This window comes from Mustela erminea, chromosome 6, assembly GCF_009829155.1.
Source record: "Mustela erminea isolate mMusErm1 chromosome 6, mMusErm1.Pri, whole genome shotgun sequence".
In the NCBI taxonomy this organism is placed as follows: domain Eukaryota; kingdom Metazoa; phylum Chordata; class Mammalia; order Carnivora; family Mustelidae; genus Mustela; species Mustela erminea.
The window spans coordinates 139814737-139833979 of NC_045619.1; the positions used below are offsets into that span (position 1 = coordinate 139814737).

The 19243-nt window shown below is 46.4% G+C and overlaps 1 protein-coding gene across 11 annotated transcripts in view; it reads left to right on the plus strand.

The window, feature by feature from the left end:
• Positions 1-15738, plus strand: part of PRKCQ (protein kinase C theta) — a 182078-nt gene extending 166340 nt beyond the window's left edge. For 9 of the 11 annotated variants that reach the window (XM_032349801.1, XM_032349802.1, XM_032349799.1 and 6 more), the window contains 3 exons: positions 3736-3924; positions 11766-11894; positions 14506-15738. In XM_032349801.1, coding sequence (XP_032205692.1) covers positions 3736-3924; positions 11766-11894; positions 14506-14661 — 474 coding nt within the window. In that variant the 3' untranslated portion in view covers positions 14662-15738. The other 2 variants (XM_032349804.1, XM_032349807.1) reach the window with 2 other exon arrangements.
• The last annotated feature ends 3505 nt before the right edge of the window (positions 15739-19243 follow it).

Here is a 19243-nt window from a genome sequence, read left to right on the forward strand (position 1 = left end):
ATGCATTTGGGAACAATACCAGGAGTGATGCAGCAGGACAAAAAAGAAAAAAAAAAACACACTTCCCTCCCCAAAGCTGGGGAGTATCCCCAGTCCATGTCTCCTGAGATTCTAAACTCACGGTTCCCTGCATCTTTCAGTGACAGGACTGAGGGTCGAACATAGAATTGGAGGTCCAAGCTCATTTTGACAAAGACTAGGGAAAGAAACACAGGAACACCCTCTCTTAGTATATACTAACCACTTAGTAAATCCATGTGGGATTCCGGTGCCCAGAAGCAGCTCCCCGGGGAGAGCAGGAGTCACGTGAAGACCAACAGATGCTCAGGGGGGCGGGGGGAATTTGGGGGGGTCCCTTCATGAACTCGGACAGCACATCAACGCCGTGAGCCTATACAGATGTGACACCCTAGCTCTGCCAGGCAGATGGAATTGCAGACGGCTCTCACTGCTGGAGGGGAAGGAGACTCTGACGTCAAGGGGCAAGGTCTTTACTGTCGGAATCACTTGAGTAAAGTTGGGGGGGGGAAGGGGACAAAAGATGACGCGACCATAAGAAGGCAGCAGCGGTTAAGACAGAAACAGGGAAAGGGGCTGCTCCAGTCAGGGTTTCTCCACCACTTTCTTTTAAAAATATCGACAATGTGAGCCTGGCCCTGATAGCCTGAGGCTTAATGCAGGAGACATTAAATATGAAAGGAACATTATGTAGTAACCCCCAGTCTCCCAGCAAGGACCAGCATCCAGAATATCGCTCAACTCACTCACTAGGACATCTTAAATAAGACAGGCAACCTCCTCAAGTCTAGTCACTGTCCTTTGTGACATAGGGACCACAGGACCTACCTCAGGAGTTCTTACAAAAGAAAGAGAGAGAGAGAGAGAGAAAGAAAAGAGAGAAAGAAAACACCAAACGTATGGCGAACACCTAACGCAGGGCCGCACACTTCTGTCAGGCAATGTGACCCTGCGTTGTACTTCTTCCTCCTGACCTAAGACAAATTCTTTATCAACATCACCTAGCTTTAGAAGGCTTCGTTTCCACCACAGCCGTCTGCGATCCTCCAAATTTCTTTTCATCTGTCCATGCAGATGAAGTTGTTGATGCAGAAGGTCGCTTAGAACCGTTTCTGGTTGCTTTGGGCTCCCCCTGGTGACAAGCTCTGGGAATTGCATGTGAAGCCCCTTTCCCCGGCCCCTCCCAATTTAAGGCAAATACACCAGAACCCAGATTGTGTGCCCGAGCTCACACAGGCACCCCTGTTTTCTTTATCACTCTCCCTGGATCCACTTTTAAACTTTGCCTTAAAGAATATTCTATCTTCTCTAAACTTGAAAGTTAACTTTTAAAATATTAAGTATTAAATTTAACTATTTGAAAATTGAGCTCAGGCTAGTGGTTAGGATTTTTATGCTGGAAGTCCGTGCCAGATCGCCAACATCTGTCTGCAGCTTGGTCTTTATTTTCACAGATGGGCAGCTGTGGATCCAGATACGTCTTTATCCTAGAATCTATAGTCCTTTCCATAGGACACAGCACTCGTCTTTCCCACTTTTCCCTGGGTTCTCACAACAACCCAGTAATAAGCCAGCCAGATGTGATCACCACCTTTCACAAGTGCGGTACAGAGCGGGTAACGGGAGTCTGCCCCAGCGAGACCAGAAGGGACTGAGCCAGAGCTGGAGCCCACAACAACTTGCATGGCCATCTCAGCTTCCTTGTGGTTTATCAACTCTGGTGTTGGAAGCACTTCTACCACCATAACCTGGAGCCTCGCTCCAGATGAAGCTCCTTCCCCAAGGACGGGCGTGGGGTGGGGTAGCAGTCAGAGCTGGCAGCTGTGCACTCGTTCTGCTGCATCAAAAGCTTCACCAACATGGAGACATGAAACGTCTAAAAACCAGCATCATTTTTCTTTCCTAAAGCCACCAGTGCTGTAATTCTACTGTTCATTCCCAGGGCCCACTTAAGAAGAAATTCCATTTCAAATGAGGAACTCTAACCGTAAAATGACCTTCGTGGGTTTATGTGTCTGTGCTCACACGGGTGGTGGGGGCGGGGGGGGGAGCACGGAGCTGGCTTTAAACTACAGGTGGAGAGGATGGCCCATCCCAAGAGAGTCTCGCTTTTTAATTTCGTCCTTCAATACTATTATCGCTTCTCCATTTTGTGTAATGAAGCAGCTTGTCCCCAACCCATCCTGGGAGTGGCAGCCATGAAAGACAAGGATTTTCTCCTTTTCTTCATTTAACAAATTGTTGTGTTCCTACTATGTCCTGGATTTAATTGTGGGCAAAATATACATACTGTAAAATACACCATCTTTCCGTTCTTAAGAGTAAATTCATGAGTGTTAAGCATATTTCTGTTACTACACAACCAATCCCCAGAATTTTTTTTAATCTGGCACAACTGAAACTCTGTACCCATTAAACAGCTCCCCATTTCCCCGAACCCCAGCAACCATCATTTTACTTTCTGTCCCTATAAATCAGCCCCTTCTAGGGCCCTCGGAGAAGTGGAATCATACTGTATTTGTCTTCTGGAGTCTGGCTTATTTCATTGAAGCACAATGTTCTCAAGGTTCGTCCAGGTTGTATCATGTGTCAGGATTTCATTCTGTTTTAAGGCTGAGTGGTGTTCTGCTGTATGTATAGATCACAACGTTTATCCATCCATCTGCTGACGGACACGAGGCTCTGTTTAGAGAAGGCCGCAGCTCGGTTTGTTAGGATCGAAGCACTGAGCCGTGTCACAGGTACACGAGCTACGTCCCAACATTAAATAAGGAAGTGGTTGAATACGGATTACAAAATCTTTTCCACCAGGAGAGTGGATTTGTGGATGGGTAGCAATCTTTTTAAAACGTAGGTGAGATCCCAGGCTTTAAACTCACTCACTTCTCTAAAGGACAGACCGGACCAGTTCTACTCAAAGCACTGCTGTCGAGCTGCACACCAGTCTCAGGGAGCAGATTTCTGCATCTGAAGTCTATTATCCTGGTCTCTCTTGGCATACTCCCTGAATTGTTTTGTTTTGTTTTTTTGAGAGAGAGAAAGAGCTCAAGTGGGGTGGGGGGGGCGGGGTCCAGAGGGAGAGAGAAGATCCCAAGCAGGATCCTTGCCCAGCCCGACTCGGGGCTCAATCTCACAACCCTGAGATCATGAGTGGGTCACTTAACCAACCGAGCCACCCAGGTGCCCCGCTAAATCGGACTCTTTAATGGTGACCATAGATGGGACTCCTTAGTTGTACAACTATGGCTGGACAGGCTTTACGGGATGGATTAGGTCAGATGACCTCTTTGGAGGTGTGAGTAGGTACTCAGAGTTTATGCAAAGTCTCAGGAGGGAAGTCAGTAAAACAGGTGAGTTTGGGTTACCTATTCACAGGAGAGCATAGACACACACCAGCTTCCTTAGGTCCGAGTCCACCACACAAGTCCTCACATCGCGGGTGGGAAAATGAAAGCTAATGGCACAGGTCAGTTGTACGTAAGACCAGAAGAAAAGTAGACATTAAAACCAAAAAAGGCTTGCTCAGTTTGTTTACTGTCCAGTCATTTCTATTCAAATCGTCTGCTTCTCAAAAGATACCGTTTTCGGCGTGATCTGTGTTAAACCACATACTGTCATCACCGTCAGCAATTTACTGAGTGGTGTCGAAAAGTTCAAGTTTATTAACTACATCTACCTCATGATTATTAACTACATCTCTGCCTCTTGATCACACAGATCTTGTTGGGTCAGAAGTACAACCATTCTGTTGACTGGTGGTCCTTCGGCGTTCTCCTCTATGAGATGCTCATTGGTCAGTCACCTTTCCACGGGCAAGATGAAGAAGAGCTTTTCCACTCCATCCGAATGGACAATCCCTTCTACCCTCGATGGCTTGAGAAGGAGGCAAAGGACCTTCTAGTGAAGGTAAGAAGTGGAGTCAAAGAGACTCCACAGGATTAGTCCTGGACATTCTGCCTGGTGCTCCCATTCATTTCTAGGTTGCGATGGATATATGGTAACCAGTAGTGGTCTCAAACTGGGCTTACATGGGATGCGCACCATCTGGGTCAACGAGGCACCAACAGGATGGACATTAAACACCAAAATGAGAAGATAAACATTCATGTGCACAATTTACCCAAGCAATGTCCAAAAGCCAGTCCCAGGACTATTGAATGCCCTCACTTTGAGATGTGACTGGCACCTTGACAAGGGCAACTTGTGGTTAGAAACTCAACCTTTGGTTTCCCATCATGCCCATTAAACAGGCTCAGTCCAGTGAATCTTACCCTTCCCACCTGGACAGGATATAGGACTTTTCTGCTCACTCAGGCCAACAACAAATCTCTCATTACTCCTAAGCCATAAAATCTCAGTTCAGAAATTATAACTCTTCAACCCAAGACAGAAGTCATCACATCAACCTGCTCTCTGATGCAAAGACTTCTAATCCCTCTCCCCGCCATCAGGTTCAGGGCTGGCAGCCACTCACCTGTGGAGAAGGGAATGTGGTTATATTGTGGTCAGCTGTGCCCTCCAACGGTGTTTTCTCCCTAACTCCTGAGTTTCTATTTCAGACCATACCAGGTTAAACGCAGGAAGAGGACAGAGGGAGGAGGAGGAGAAACAATTGTCATTTTATGGCTTGGTGCCTTCATGCTCTGAACCTGGTGGGTTGTGAAGGCCAGCACTTTTGTGAGGCATTCTAGTGGGTCTTTGGGAAGTACCGGTGAATGGGAACATTTTTGGCTGAAGCCCTTGGTACATAGGCAGTTCAGTCCATTCCCTGGTTCAGCTCCTGTACCAAACTCCAATTCCATGATGTTCCATCTCACTAAGCCCCTCCCCACCCCCTGCCTCCTGGATGAGCCTCTTAGATAATATTCAAAATTATGCAGACCAGCTCTCCTGCCACATTCCCTTCCTGCGTCCACTGGAAATATTGACGCATTTTCCCCCTATAACTCAGAGTTCAGACGGTCACTGTCTCTGCAGCAATCTCCAAGTCAGACCCCTGACCACGACGGCCCAGAACGAGTGCAGAACGGGTAATGCCACAGAGGGGACCGGGGCGCAGAGAATTGCTTGCTGTGAACCGGGAGCTCCTAGGGCAAACCAATGAAGAGACAAGCCGCAGCTGAGAGCCATCATTGAAGATTGGATTTGAGGCAGAGTCCCAGTTTACCGTTGTAGAGAATGCAAAACAGTGTTTGAGTACATAAAGCAAAAACAAACCCCAGCATTCCACCATAGGGGGGGCTATCACATAGAGCCGCCACCTGCTCTCATGGAGCTTCCCAGCAACTCTCCGGACAAGGAGACGTACCGGTGCGATCAAGACGCTGACAGAGCTGAAAGAAGTCGACCAGACACGCAGGTGTTTTGAATTCCGGCATCACCCATTTCAGCCGGCTTTTTAAAAAAACATCCTTTAGGAAAATAATTTTCAGCCTTGCTGTATTTCTATTGAAATGGGAGAACAGGGTAAGACCTTCCAACATTAGAACTTACCAGTGGATTTTAAACCTAAACTAAAAAACAGGACCAGGCCCACCTTTTCTCACGAGTCTGCTTCTCTCTCATGAACTCCTCGGACTGACAGGTGAAGGGCAGCCGCTGCTTCTGCTCACAAACAACGGACAACTCCTCCAGCGTCTTTGAAATGTTGAGGCAACTCTATAGAGCTCTCCCTCAGGAACCAAGATGTTGATTCTAAAGTGGGGTCGAAGCCCTCCCAGGACACCCAGCCCAAGGCTGATGGCGTTTAAAACCCGAGCCGAGCCGGTTCCCTGCAGCTTCTGTTATCCAAACAAGCCATCAACCCAGAAAACTCTCGAACGGCCAGTTCAGCACACTTTTAATGATGGGACAACAATGTATAAGATGAAAGCGGATTTCTAAATTCACCAATTAAAAAGAGGATAAAGTGAGCAGGACTGGAATGCTTTACGTAAAGGCAAGTTCAAGTGTTACCCGAGTTGCCGCTTTACACGCGGCTTTGGGCGAGGATGGTTGACTCCAGCCCCCGCAAACAGGCTCACAGACAGAGGGACTCACACAACACATTTACCTACTCACGGTTCTGGAGGCTGAAGTCCAAGAGCAGGGCCCCTCGGGGCTGGCGTCTGGAGGAGGCGGTCTTCCCAAACGAGGCACCTGCCCGCCTCGGCCTCTTGCTATTTCCTCTTAACTCATCTGTTGGACCCCATTCCTGCCCAGGTGACCCCACTTAGCCTTAACTGCTCCCTCCCTCCAGGGGCGCTCACCTTGGGGGTTGGGCTTCAACGTGTGGATTCTGCTGGAACCTTGAGAAAGCCTGCGCCAACACAGCCCACCAGAAGGAGGAAATAAGGGAACAGTCTGGGGACTGCCCGGAGCCGGTCCACCTTCAACTGCTGATGTCCCCTAAAACTCAACAGCTCTGCTTCCCAAAGCCAGCTGCGCCTCGGGACCAGGTGGCGTTAGTCAGGAGGAAATGCTGGGAGGGATGGTTTCCAAAGACAGAAGTACAGTAGGAAGAAAGGATCACTCCCAGTTGGAGGAAGGAGGAGACGGGTGACGTGTATGGAATATTACTCAGCAGGAAAAGAAACGAACTATCACTGGTGCACAAAATAGCTTGGTTGGATCGCAAGGGCGTTCGGCTGAGAGACCAGGAAAAGCCAGTCTCAGAGGTCACGTCCTGTGTGAGTCCACTGGTGTAGCATTCTCGAAAGGACACTGTGGAGACAGAAGTCAGATTAGTGGCAGTGGGGGGTAGGGAGTGTGACTGGAAAGGGGTATCCCGAGGGACAGCTTTGTGCTGACAGGACAGTTCTGGGTCTTGTGTGCCGTGGCGGTTACCCAGATCTACATGTGGGGTAACATGGCAGGAGCTAGACACACACATCTTATCAATGCCAGTCTCCTCGTTCTGATATCATACCGTAGTTATGAACGATATAAGCATTGGGGGAAGCTGGGGAAAGGGTACCCAGGACTCTATATTAGGTTTGTTGGTTTTTTTTTCTTTTAAGATTTTATTTATTTGTCAGAGAGCGAGGGGGAGCAGAAGCAGAGGGAGAGGGAGAAGCAGATTCCCCACTGAGCAAGGAGCCCAACGCAGGACTCGATCCCAGGACCCTGGGACGATGACCTGAGCCAAAGGCAGATACTTCATCAACTGAGCCACCCAGCTGTCCCCACCTGCACTAGCTTTTCACATCCTGTGAACCAGTATGTATGGACTGAATGCACCCACCCCAAATGCTGTATTGCTGCCCCCAACCCCAAAGTGATGATTGTAGGAGGTGAGGAGCCTTTAGGACATAATTAGTCATAGATGACGCAATGAAGGTGTGGCCACCATGATGGACTAGTGGAAGAGGAAGAGAGAGATTCCTCCCCCTCCAGTACACTCACCAAGGAGAGGTCACGTGAGGACACAGCAAGAAGGTGGCCACCTACAAGCCACGAAGAGGGACCTCACCAGACACTGCCCAGGCTGGCACCTGGGTCTTGGACTTCCAGCCTCCAGAACTGTGATAAGGGAATGTTGATCGTTTAAGCCACCACGCAGTCCAGGGCCCTTGGTTATAGCGGCCCAAGCAGACCAAGACACTATAATTATTTCAAAATGAAGAGGTTATAAACAAAATAAAATCTAAGGCAAAAATGTCAGCAAATACCCAAGCCAAAATCTCGTGCAGTTTCAATAGCAGGAAAAAGATTTGCGGTGAGGGCAGAGGAGAAACCAGGTTGAACAGAGCAGGAATCAGGACAGCGGAGGGTAAAGACTGCGGGAGAGAGAGAGGGACCAGTTGGTGAAAGTGGTTTACATCCGTGTGGAGGACGTGCGGCTAATTCTTTCCGTGTGAGGCAGTGAGGATTCCCTGTCCTTGCTCGTGAGGAAGAAGAGTCCTCTCCTGTGTCCTAGCAGTTGGGCGGATAAAAGTTAGTCTCCCCCACGCGATCTGCTGACAGTAAGACCAGCCTCGAGTTTCAGCTCTGCTCCTTATTTGCTCGGTAACTTTGATCCAGCTTCCCCCACATCCTCGAGCTCCCTTTTCTACAACGATCAAAGGTAGTGTCATTTCTGAGAAACTTCCTCTAGGGAAGTGTAGATAGATCTAGTGTCGCACACCCCAGAAGTGATCGGTCCTCTGAGAAAGCGGCGCCCGCTCCAGCAGCAGCATCCGTGTCGGACTCCGGCCCCTCTAGCCGTGGTCGGGCAGGGATGCACGCGGCACTGATCACATCATTCGGCGGAAGAGGCTGCGTTCCATCCTGCACTGGAACCGCGACTGGGCTGTTCCGCCGACTCTTGCCAAAGACACACAGACGCGTCCCCTTTCTCCCTCCTGTATTCCTCCAGGATGTCCTGCCCATTTATTTGGAAACTGCTGGGAGATGAGTGATCTCAAGCAGAAACAGCTCTTGCTCGTGTAGAAAGATCAGAGGACGGAATGAGGAGGGAGGAGACTCCAAGGACAGGCGCTGAGCGCTGGTGGCCGCCCTCTGCAGCCCGGCACTGTGCTCTAGCCCAGACAGCCGGATGAGTTTAAACAAACTGCGGCTGCATCCTGGCCATTCGTGCACGAGGGGTGCTGTTTCCTATAAATGTAAACCACCCTCTGACAGCTTTTGTGAACAAAGACAAGTCTTTAATCACGGACACTGAGGTCCTGGGTGCAGCTTCCGTGGCACAGAGCCGATGGCCTCCCATGAGGTCACCCGTCATCTTCATGACCTAGAAGGAGGAGGGGTGATTTGTGGCAGGACAGAGAAGGAAGTAACGAAGTCGTGCAATACTAGAAGGAAACTGGCGTCTCCAAGCTGGAGATCACATTATATTCTCATTACACATTTTATCTTTAAAAAGATAAAAAATAAAAATATATATATATTTTAAATTTCACAGGTACATAGACCAGGCTCAGAAAGCTTTGTCATGATGCCCTAGGTACAAATGCCCTTTGGTACTAGGAAAATCTAATGGGAAACAGCGTAGCACACATGCAGCCTAGGGCAGCTACTTCTAATTTAATTCACTAAAACCTTTAATTATAACAACATGAGCTAGTTTTGGGCCCATTCTTGAGGCACTCACACCTTCCCTCTCATCTTGTTTCATCAAAATGTCCTTAAGAAGTAGAGATCAATAGGGTATTTTATGATTGTTTCGCGGGAAGAGATATAGGGAAAGTCACTTATTCCCTCTACTTCTAAAAAATCAATCTGGTTTTCCATCTGTTGATTTACATTGGTGTCTGAGTCTACAGAAAAAAAAGTTTCGCTGTGAAGTTGGTGCCTTTTCTGTATGCCGTTCTATATGCTAAAAACAAGAAGTTAACAGAAAGTGAGGACTGAAGACATATGGTCTGGAAGTTGTAAAGGGGGACCACTTGCTCACTTATTCAGCAAACAATCACGGAGCATCTTTGCGCACGGCACTGTGTGCCCCTGGAAGAAGGCGTCTGCCCTCAGCTACACTCTAGTAAAAAAAACCAAAATACTCTTAAAAGATATTTATATATAGTGATTCTTTATCTAATGAAGGGAAGATGTTCAAATGTTCTGTGGAACCCACAGGAGAGATTATTCAACACCAAAAACGAGGAGGGGCTGCTTGTAATTTAGGCTCTACCCCTGACGATGGCAGGATCTGTGATCTTGAGCAGGTTACAGAGCTACTCTGAACCTTAGTTTCCCCAACTGACCATGGGACAGTGATATCTGCTTTTGGAATCTCTTTTTAAAATCAGGATGATAAGACTATACTTTCAGGGATCATTTCTATAGTTTGTAAAATCAGGATGATACAGCTGAGGCATCTAGCACCATGCCTGACTCTCCAAGAACGCTGGTTGGAATGAGTCCCAGAATCAACCATACGACCATGAGCTTGACTTGAAGGGCAGGGAGAGCTCACGAGGAGTTAAGGGAATCAAAGAAAACCTCACAAAGAAGAGGGGGCATTTAAAGACCAGTGGGCTGCCACTTCGAGATGGCGAGAAGGGGTGGGAGCAGAAGGTATAGAGAGGTATTTCCTCTCCGGATGGAAAGGTCCCTAGCGAAGGACAGAGGTAGGAAAGACAGGTGGCACATTCGGTGAGTAGACATGTCTGGACAGAGGAGAGGGTTACGGTGGGAATGGAAGAATGTGTGTCAGCAGAGACCACAGAGAGCCTGGGATGGCCACCTAAGCGCAGAGGACATAGGACTCCCCGTGGCATAGGATGACCTGGCTTCACCCTGAATTTTATAGGAGAGGAGACTGAGACGACCTGCCCGAGGCCACGTGGGTAAGAAGTCTCTTGAGTGACAGCCTCATGTTAGTGGTTTTCTAAGAGAGCTTTAAAGCCGTAAGTTCCATTAAGAGGCCTTCTCTGCCCGCGTAGGGTAAGACGGGGGAGGACATTAGGACGACTAACCACGTGGATGTACGAAGAGGTTATATTAGCATCACACTTGGAGTAAAAAAAAAATTATCATAATTACGAAAAAGAAGAAAAAAAATCTCCACTTTGCTACAGCATGTTGGTTTTGTTCTTTTAGTTTGGGGATTTTTGCGGGGGGAGTAGAACCTTTGAAGATTTTCAAGTAGGAAGACAAGACAAGACAAGTAGTGTTGGAAAACACATAGACTGGCTATTCTTAAAAAGGGTAAAAACAAGAGATCCCTCTAAATTAGTTGTTAATGGAGATCAGGCCCTGCCCGAGCCTCATGGAAAAAATCACGGCATTTCACTGTGGTTTCTGTTTGAGACCCACGGTGTCCTTATGAGACCGTGTAGTTAGCTGCTATTTTATAAACAGACGTCTAGCCGGGGAAGGAAAAAGGGGCACCCACGGCAGGCACTCGGGACCTGTGGCTTCCCCAGGTCCCGTGTTTAGACTCCCCTATTCCATACTGCCCTTGTCCTACTGTGTTTGAATTTGAAGAGTTTCCAAGTTTCTTTCCTGTCCTGGCCAATGTTCACTTTGACCTTGTGGGAGAAAGTAACAGGAGAGGGAACAGCACACAAATATACATATATATGTATATTTGTGTGTATATGTGTGTGTGTGTGTGTGTGTGTGTGTATGGAACAAGTCAGAAAATATTAAAGATGATTTGACTTAAATATTATTTTACCAGCAGGCTTGCAGATGCCTTATCCAAAGCGGACTCTCGGCAACTGGTTTATATTATCCCTAAAGTGAGCTTTTCCTCATGGCAGGACTGTTTTCCTTAGAAGGCAGCTTCATCAGAAATCAAAGTCGATTAATACGCAGTCAACCAAGCAATAAATGATCCACATACTCTCTGTGGCTCGGTTTTACAGACCAGGCATCAGTGCACACGCGTGTGTGTGTGCGTGTGTGTGTGTGTCCTCCTCCCATCCCCCCCCACAGAGCAGTCCCGCAGGAAGGACACCTCACTCACTTCACATGTGAGGACACTGTGAGTCAGAGAGCCCCCTAACCTGCCAGAGGGCCTATTCATGTAGGATGTATACAAAGCTGATTGCAAACCAGGTTTATTTCCCTTGAAAGACAGCATTTCTAGGGCAAGGAAGCAAAAGCCCAGATTCTAGAATGTTCAGAAGGCTCATTTGAGGGAGAATGTTGTCACCAGTGTGACTGGAGGCAACGGTTGGTACCGGTAACTGGTAAGTACAAAACTAAGGTTAGAAAAGTCAAATTCCGTGGCTCTTGGCTTGTGCTCTAAGAAATGTGATGTCCTCCGAGGCTGACCAGCTAGTCCCTTGAGAAGTAACGGCCCCCTTTCTGCTGCTGCTCAGCTCTTCGTGAGGGAACCAGAAAAGAGGCTGGGAGTGAGGGGAGACATCCGCCAGCACCCTTTGTTTCGGGAGATCAACTGGGAAGAGCTTGAAAGAAAGGAGATTGACCCACCATTCCGGCCCAAAGTGGTAAGGACCCACCAGGACCCTTTGCTCCCCGCCTTTCCTGCTATGCTTCTCCCCCAACCCCGGGCTGCCTGCCTGCCCCTCACCCCTGCCTGGGTTCAGTTCTTAGAGGAAAGGGCTTCCTTAACTATAGTTCAAGTTATTTGGCTGGTGGGGGAGCAGGATGCAAGGGGACGTTACTCTCGTTGGGAATATCTAACCTCCGGGCTGAAGTCATGTACCTGCAGGAAAATGCACTGCTGGGCGTACATGCACCAGACTTAACACGCGTGTGCGAGGGACTCTCCGAGAAGATATGGAGCCTTTGCGTGGGTACATCCATGCTCCATGGTCCGTCTACATGAGTCGGACTTGGATGTCAGGGATGTGGGAACCATCATTTCCGTGCTATTTATTCACGTCTGCCTGACATTTATAACTCATTCACGTAACTCTGTTCTCTGATAGTGATTGTTATGTGTCCTTCTGTTTAAGGAAGAAGTCAGTTGGGGGCTTGGGAAAAGACAGGTCTCTAAATTCCCATGTGTATGCTCCCTAGCAAAAGTCACTAAGCTCCATAAGGAAAGGCAGAACGACCTGGCCACATGCAGAACCGGCCACCATAAAGTGAAGACAAAAAAGCATGGTTAAGATGAAGGAGCTCTGCAGACGGATGTTGAGAATGGTGCAAGCATGGCTCAAATGGTTTATTTTACCACCATTTTTACAAGAATTGATTTTTTTTTTTTTTAAAGAGTAAAGCAAAGTGCTGGGTTTGCCAGCTATCCCCACTCCTGGTGATTACTGGGAAAGAAGCAGTAAAGACCTGGGTAGATAAAAACCATCTCTGCTAATTTTTTTTGCATGGAGAGGGCATACGCGTGTGGATTCCAAAGCAGAGTGCTTCACTCTAGAAAAGAGCTACTCCTGTTAGGAGAGTAGGTGGCCAGAAGCAGCAAGTGTGTTCCCAGGGTTAGCAGAGTCCATCTCAGCGTCTGTCCCCAGCTCTGGGGATGCTCTAAGTGTTCTACAGGCTGGCCTCTAGCACTCTTATTATTTGTGAAAGTGCCGTGCCTAATCAATGAGCTAATAATTTGTGATAAAAGGGTGAATACCCAACTTTTGCATCAACGTGGACGGGACTGGAGGAGATGATGCTGAGTGAAATAAGTCAAGCAGAGAGAGTCAGTTACCATATGGTCCCACTTACTTGCGAAGCATAAGGAATAACATGGAGGACATTGGGAGATGGAGAGGAGAAGGGAATTGGGGGAAATCGGAGGGGAGACAAACCATGAGAGACTGTGCACTCCAAGAAACAAACTAAGGGTTTAAAGGAGAGGGCGGTGGGGGATGGGTGAGCCTGGTGGTGGGTATTAAGGAGGGCGCGGATTGCATGGAGCACGGGGTGAATCTTGGAACACTACATCAAAAACCAATGATGTACTGTATGCTGACTAACATAACACAATTAAAAAAATGAATTTTTACCTTGTTTTAGCTCATCAGAATAATGTGACTCCTGTCTCAAATGCCATGGTACATCACAATCAACTTGATATTGTCTACCTAAAAATCAGAATTTTTTAAAAATATTTTATTTATTTACTTGACAGAGAGAGATCACAAGTAGGCAGAGAGGCAGGCAGAGAGAGAGGGAGGAGGAAGCAGACTCCCTGCTGCGCAGAGAGCCCGCGGGGCTCGATCCCAGGACCCTGAGATCATGACCTGAGCCGAAGGCAGCGGCTTAACCCACTGAGCCACCCAGGCGCCCCTAAAAATCAGAATTTTGATCTATACTTTCCCTGTAGGACAATTCTTGATTCTGCCAGTGGGAAGGAACTTCCCTCAAATGCTGTATAAAGAACTATTTGTAGGCTCAGCCACAGGCCATTGGCCTCACCAGGCTAAGAGCCCCCTTGAGGGGCTGACTCTTAGTTATGCTCATATATACAAAGGGGACTTTTTGATAACATTCAAAATATTGAACCATCCACCACAGAAAGCAGTATTTATAAATAGATGCTTGCTTTTACATTTTCTTTCTTTTTTTCTTTTTCCCTCATGGACACCACTGGACTGGGTGGCTTGAGGGAATCTCTCTACCTGTGGTCCCAATCTGCCTGTGGAAGACAGTCCAAGGTGGTTAATAATAAAATTAACACAGGTAGAGGAACTAACAGTAGTGGAGGACATTCATATAAGAGCAGGAATACCTAATCCGAGAAACTCCCGCCCTCGGTCCCCACCCTCCGTCCCTTCCCCCCTCCCCCTCCCCAAACTGTCCCTGAAGACTGAACGGGAACAGGTCAAATTTGGGCTCCCTGCTGCTTCTAAGCGCCCCAACCCCGTTTCGTGTAAACTATTAACCCGAAGCAGGACATCCTATCTGAATGTATATAGTGAAGTTCCTTTACAGGAATTTAGTTGTGCTATTGCTAAGTGAATGCCTCAGGGTCTTGGAAATAGTCCACAAATCCACACATGCAACCATCCGTAAGTATTACTTGTTTACCTGCGGTGCCCGCCTTGTCATACAGCGACCTTAGCCTAGATAACAAAAATGAGGATCATTAATTCAGTGGCTGATTTTCTTCCCTTTTCCCCTCCACCCCTCCCTTGAACTCTCCTCAAGAAATCACCGTATGACTGCAGCAACTTCGACAAAGAATTCTTAAATGAGAAACCCCGGCTGTCGTTTGCGGACAGAGCCCTGATCAACAGTATGGACCAGAACATGTTCAGAAACTTTTCCTTCATTAACCCAGGGATGGAGAGGTTGATATCCTGAAGGACCTCCCCTGACACACGAGGGAATATGCCTTGCATCTGCAAACCTGTTCCAGTGACGCTCCTTGGATGCTTTTTCACCTTGGGAAAGAAAAGAAACACTCAATAATACAGGCTGAGACCTTTTAGCTTCTCAGTGACTTCGCATCCGCAGCAGAAGCCAACTCCACTCCACTACTAACCACGCCCTTTGGTGCCTCTCCTGTGGTCACTCTTGAAGCTAGGTCATTACTAACCATAGCTACTGACTGGCATGATGGTTCTCCTCTGCACTGTGGAAAGACCTGAAAAGTTCATACTGCCCTAAATCACAGCTCTTCCCCTGGCCACCAACAGCTGATCAATGACCTGAAGGACACAGGGAGCACCGACTTCTCAAGACCGAAACAGGATGTCACCAGCTGCAGGAGTGGACGCCATCCAGATGCAGACAAGGAACCACTGACCCATTTGGTTCTGTTCGCATCTGTGGAAGTGTAAATGGTGGTGGGGGCAGGCCTGGATCGGTGTTTATGGGAATTCTTCACAATAAACGTAGCTTGTAACTTGAGATTTACAAATCCATTCATTCTGATTAGCCCTGAAGTTCTCGGGAAGGAGGAAATGGAAAGTAAGAAGAGCTCATGTCACTGAGATGGAGGGTTTAATAAAACACCTGCTGTGGCCATCTTGTCAACACAGACATTAGAGTCGAACCAAGATAGAGTCATTCACTCCTCCCCGTAGAATTACTTCATCCGCCCATTCTCAGCTGACTTCAGTATCAGTGGAAGTCACTCATTACCATCCGCTTCACACTGTAACAAGAAAGGAAGTGCACAATTCTTCCAACAGAAGAGAAACCCAATCTCTTATTATACCCTTAAAGTTGATTTGATGACTCATTTGTCTCCCGTTAGGCATTATTCAAGATAAAAGACCTATGCATGCTACTGGTAGCAGTCGATCTTGTTTAACTAGAATTCTAGCTATACATTTTTAAGTATCTGTGCTGTTTGTATATTTTGATAAAATATTGTGACTTAATGATAAAGAGGTGGATATGTAAACCTGGAATAAAAGAAAGAAAGAAAGATGCCTCCTAATAGTTTAATTCCCTACTTGTGCCCCCAAGAACTTGGGTTTTGTCGTGCTTATATCAAAATGTAGCTAGCATTGAGTTGATGTTATACATTTTGGGAATCATGAAAAATCCCCAAATGGGCGAGAAACTTGGGTGACTTCTAAGTTACTGTTATGTTCCTCTTTCTCTTCACCCCAAGATGAACTGGGAGTGGTCCATGAGTGCTGCCTCGACTCCAATCCATATCTCCAGTTCTAATCTTGTTCCCAGGCTTCAGTTTCCACTGACTTGCTCTATTTTCTTACAGCTTCAACCTCTCTTGTGTTTCCTAACTCTGTTACTGGCACCATCATGGGTCCACTTGTCCAGGCTCAGAACCTCACAGTCATTGTTAACTGTCCCTCCCCCCCCCCTTTTTTTTTTTTAACCAAATCTTATAATTCTGCCTCTGCAGTCTCTCCAAAAGACATACTTGTCTCTACTTTCTCTCCTGCTAATCACGTCTGGATTAGTCCCCTATCCTAAGTCTTTCTCCCCATTTTAATTAATGTACACATCATACATTATAAACTACAGGGTAGAAATAACTTTTCCTCTGCTCTCTTGTGTTAAGAACCCAGGGCCTGCTGATTAAATTGACAAGAGAAGCACACTTATATGCTATACTCAGATATGTAGGAGTGCCCAATAATGGATAATTCAAAGAGTAGTTAGAATTTGGGATTTAAATAACCTGGCTTAACAGGATAAAGTATGGTGGGGGAGAGAAAAGTCTCCTATGGGAAGGACAAATAGGTTTCTTTAAGGAACGTAAACAGGGTTTCAAGAGAATATTACAAACTTTCAGAAGTTTGTCATGATGCTTGTCTACAGAGGGATGAGTGGTCTTCCAACTTCCTCAGGGCTGTAACATCCCCCCGGAGGGAGGACTTATGGTAAGTAGGTTTACTCTTGGTCTCACTCCTACAAAGAGACCCACTGTGAAGGAGAAATTTTTGGCAGTTCTCAGAAATTTCTGCCTTGGTCAGATAAGGAAAGCTCCAAGAAGACCTCTTCCTGCATCTGCTGAATCCCAAGTGTCTTTAACTTAAAATAATATTTATTATTTATGAAACATAAAAATATTATCTCCAAAAATCAGTTTTTTAACCCCATTCATGTTCAAAACTCTGTGTAATCTTCACTGGTTAGGGAAAACCCATACAGGGCCACCCATTTTGTCCTCAGCCTCTCTACCTGACTTCCCATTTCCACCTGTCATGCACCTGTGCTCCAGGCAATCTGAATTTCTTAGCACTGCCTATAAACTCCCACCAATTCCCACGTCTGGGGCTCCCTGGTACTAGCTTTTCAGCCTAGAATGCCATTTCCACACAGTCAACATCTTTCTGTTTCTCAAGACCCAGTTCAGTTGACGTGTCTGCCACCAAGTTTCCCAGTCCTGGGGTATCCCATGAGCTGTTGTAGAAAGATGGCAGCTCAGTTATGATTACAGCATTGCAGAAGTCACTGACTTTCCTGGATGGGATTTTCTCACCTATAAAATGGAGCACATTATCGATAGTGTATTGGGTCGTTGTGAGAATAAAAGATGATCTGGCACAGTGGGGGACCTTAGTGCATGCTTCCTAAATGAGAGTTACTGTGGTGCTTTCAAGTTGGTCATGAGCCTGCCAGAAGGTATCTGTATCTATATGTACCAACCTACCCACCTACCTCCCTATCTAAAGAGATAGACAAATATCTACAGATGTACCTTAGAGAGATTGTGGGTTTGCTTCCAGACCACCACAGTAAAACAGGTGTCATGATAAGGTGAGTCAAGTGAAGTTTTTGGTTTGCCAGTGTATATATGAGAGTTATAATTACACTATACTGTACTCCATTAAGTGTGCAGTAGGGTTGGGTCTTCAAATAAATTAATGTATGTACCTCAATTTAAAATATTTAACTGCTCAAAAATGCTAACCATTGTCTGAGCATTCAGTGAGTCATAACGTTTGCTGGTGGAGGGTCTTGCCTTGATGTTGATGGCTGCTGACTAATCAGGGTGCTTGTTGCTGAAGTTTGAGGTGGGGGTGGCAAATTCTTAAGTAAAACAACAATGAAATTTCCACAGCAACTGACTCTTCCTTTTACTAATGTTTTCTCTGTAGCATCTGGTACATTTGACAGCATTTTACCCATATAGAACTTATTTCAAAATTGGAGTCAATGCTCTAAAATCTTCAAAACAAAGAGGCAACCCACAGAATGGGAGAAGATACTTGCAAATGACAGTACAGACAAAAGGTTGATATCCAGGATCTATAAAGAACTCCTCAAACTCAACACACACAAAACAGATCATCATATCAAAAAATGGGCAGAAGATATGAACATACACTTCTCCAATGAAGACATACAAATGGCTATCAGACACATGAAAAAATGTTCATCGTCACTAGCCATCAAGGAGATTCAAATTAAAACCACATTGAGATACCACTTTACACCAGTTAGAATGGCCAAAATTAGCAAGACAGGAAACAACATGTGTTGGAGAGGATGTGGAGAAAGGGGAACCCTCTTACACTGTTGGTGGGAATGCAAGTTGGTGCAGCCACTTTGGAGAACAGTGTGGAGATTCCTCAAGAAATTAAAAATAGAGCTTCCCTATGACCCTGCAATTGCACTACTGGGTATTTACCCCAAAGATACAGATGTAGTGAAAAGAAGGGCCATCTGTACCCCAATGTTTATAGCAGCAATGGCCACGGTCGCCAAACTGTGGAAAGAACCAAGATGCCCTTCAACAGACGAATGGATAAGGAAGATGTGGAACCAAGATGCCCTTCAATGGACGAATGGATAAGGAAAATGTGGTCCCTATACACTATGGAGTATTATGCCTCCATCACAAAGGATGAATACCCAACTTCTGTAGCAACACGGACGGGACTAGAAGAGATTCTGCTGAGTGAAATAAGTCAAGCAGAGAGAGTCAATTATCATATGGTTTCACTTATTTGTGGAGCATAACAAATAGCATGGAGGACATGGGGAGATGGAGAGAGAAGGGAGTTGAGGGAAATTAGAAGGGGAGGTGAACCATGAGAGACTATGGACTCTGAAAAACAATCTGAGGGTTTTGAAGGGGCAGGGGTGGGAGGATGGGGGAACCGGTTGGTGGGTATTAGGGAGGGCACGGATTGCATGGAGCACTGGATGTGGTACAAAAACAATGAATACTGTTATACTGAAAAGAAATAAAAATTTTTTAAAAATTGGAGTCAATGCTCTAAAATCTTGCTGCTGCCTTATTAACTAAGTTTATGTCACATTCTAAATCCTTTGTCATCATTTCAGCAATCTTCATAGTATCTTCACCAGGAGGAGATTCCATCTCAAGGAACCACTTTCTTTGTTTGTCCTTAAGAAGCAATTACTCATTTGTTCAAGTTTTATCATGAAATTGTAGTCGTTCAGTCCCATCTTCAGGATCCACTTCTAATTCTGGGTCTCTGGCTATTTCCACCTC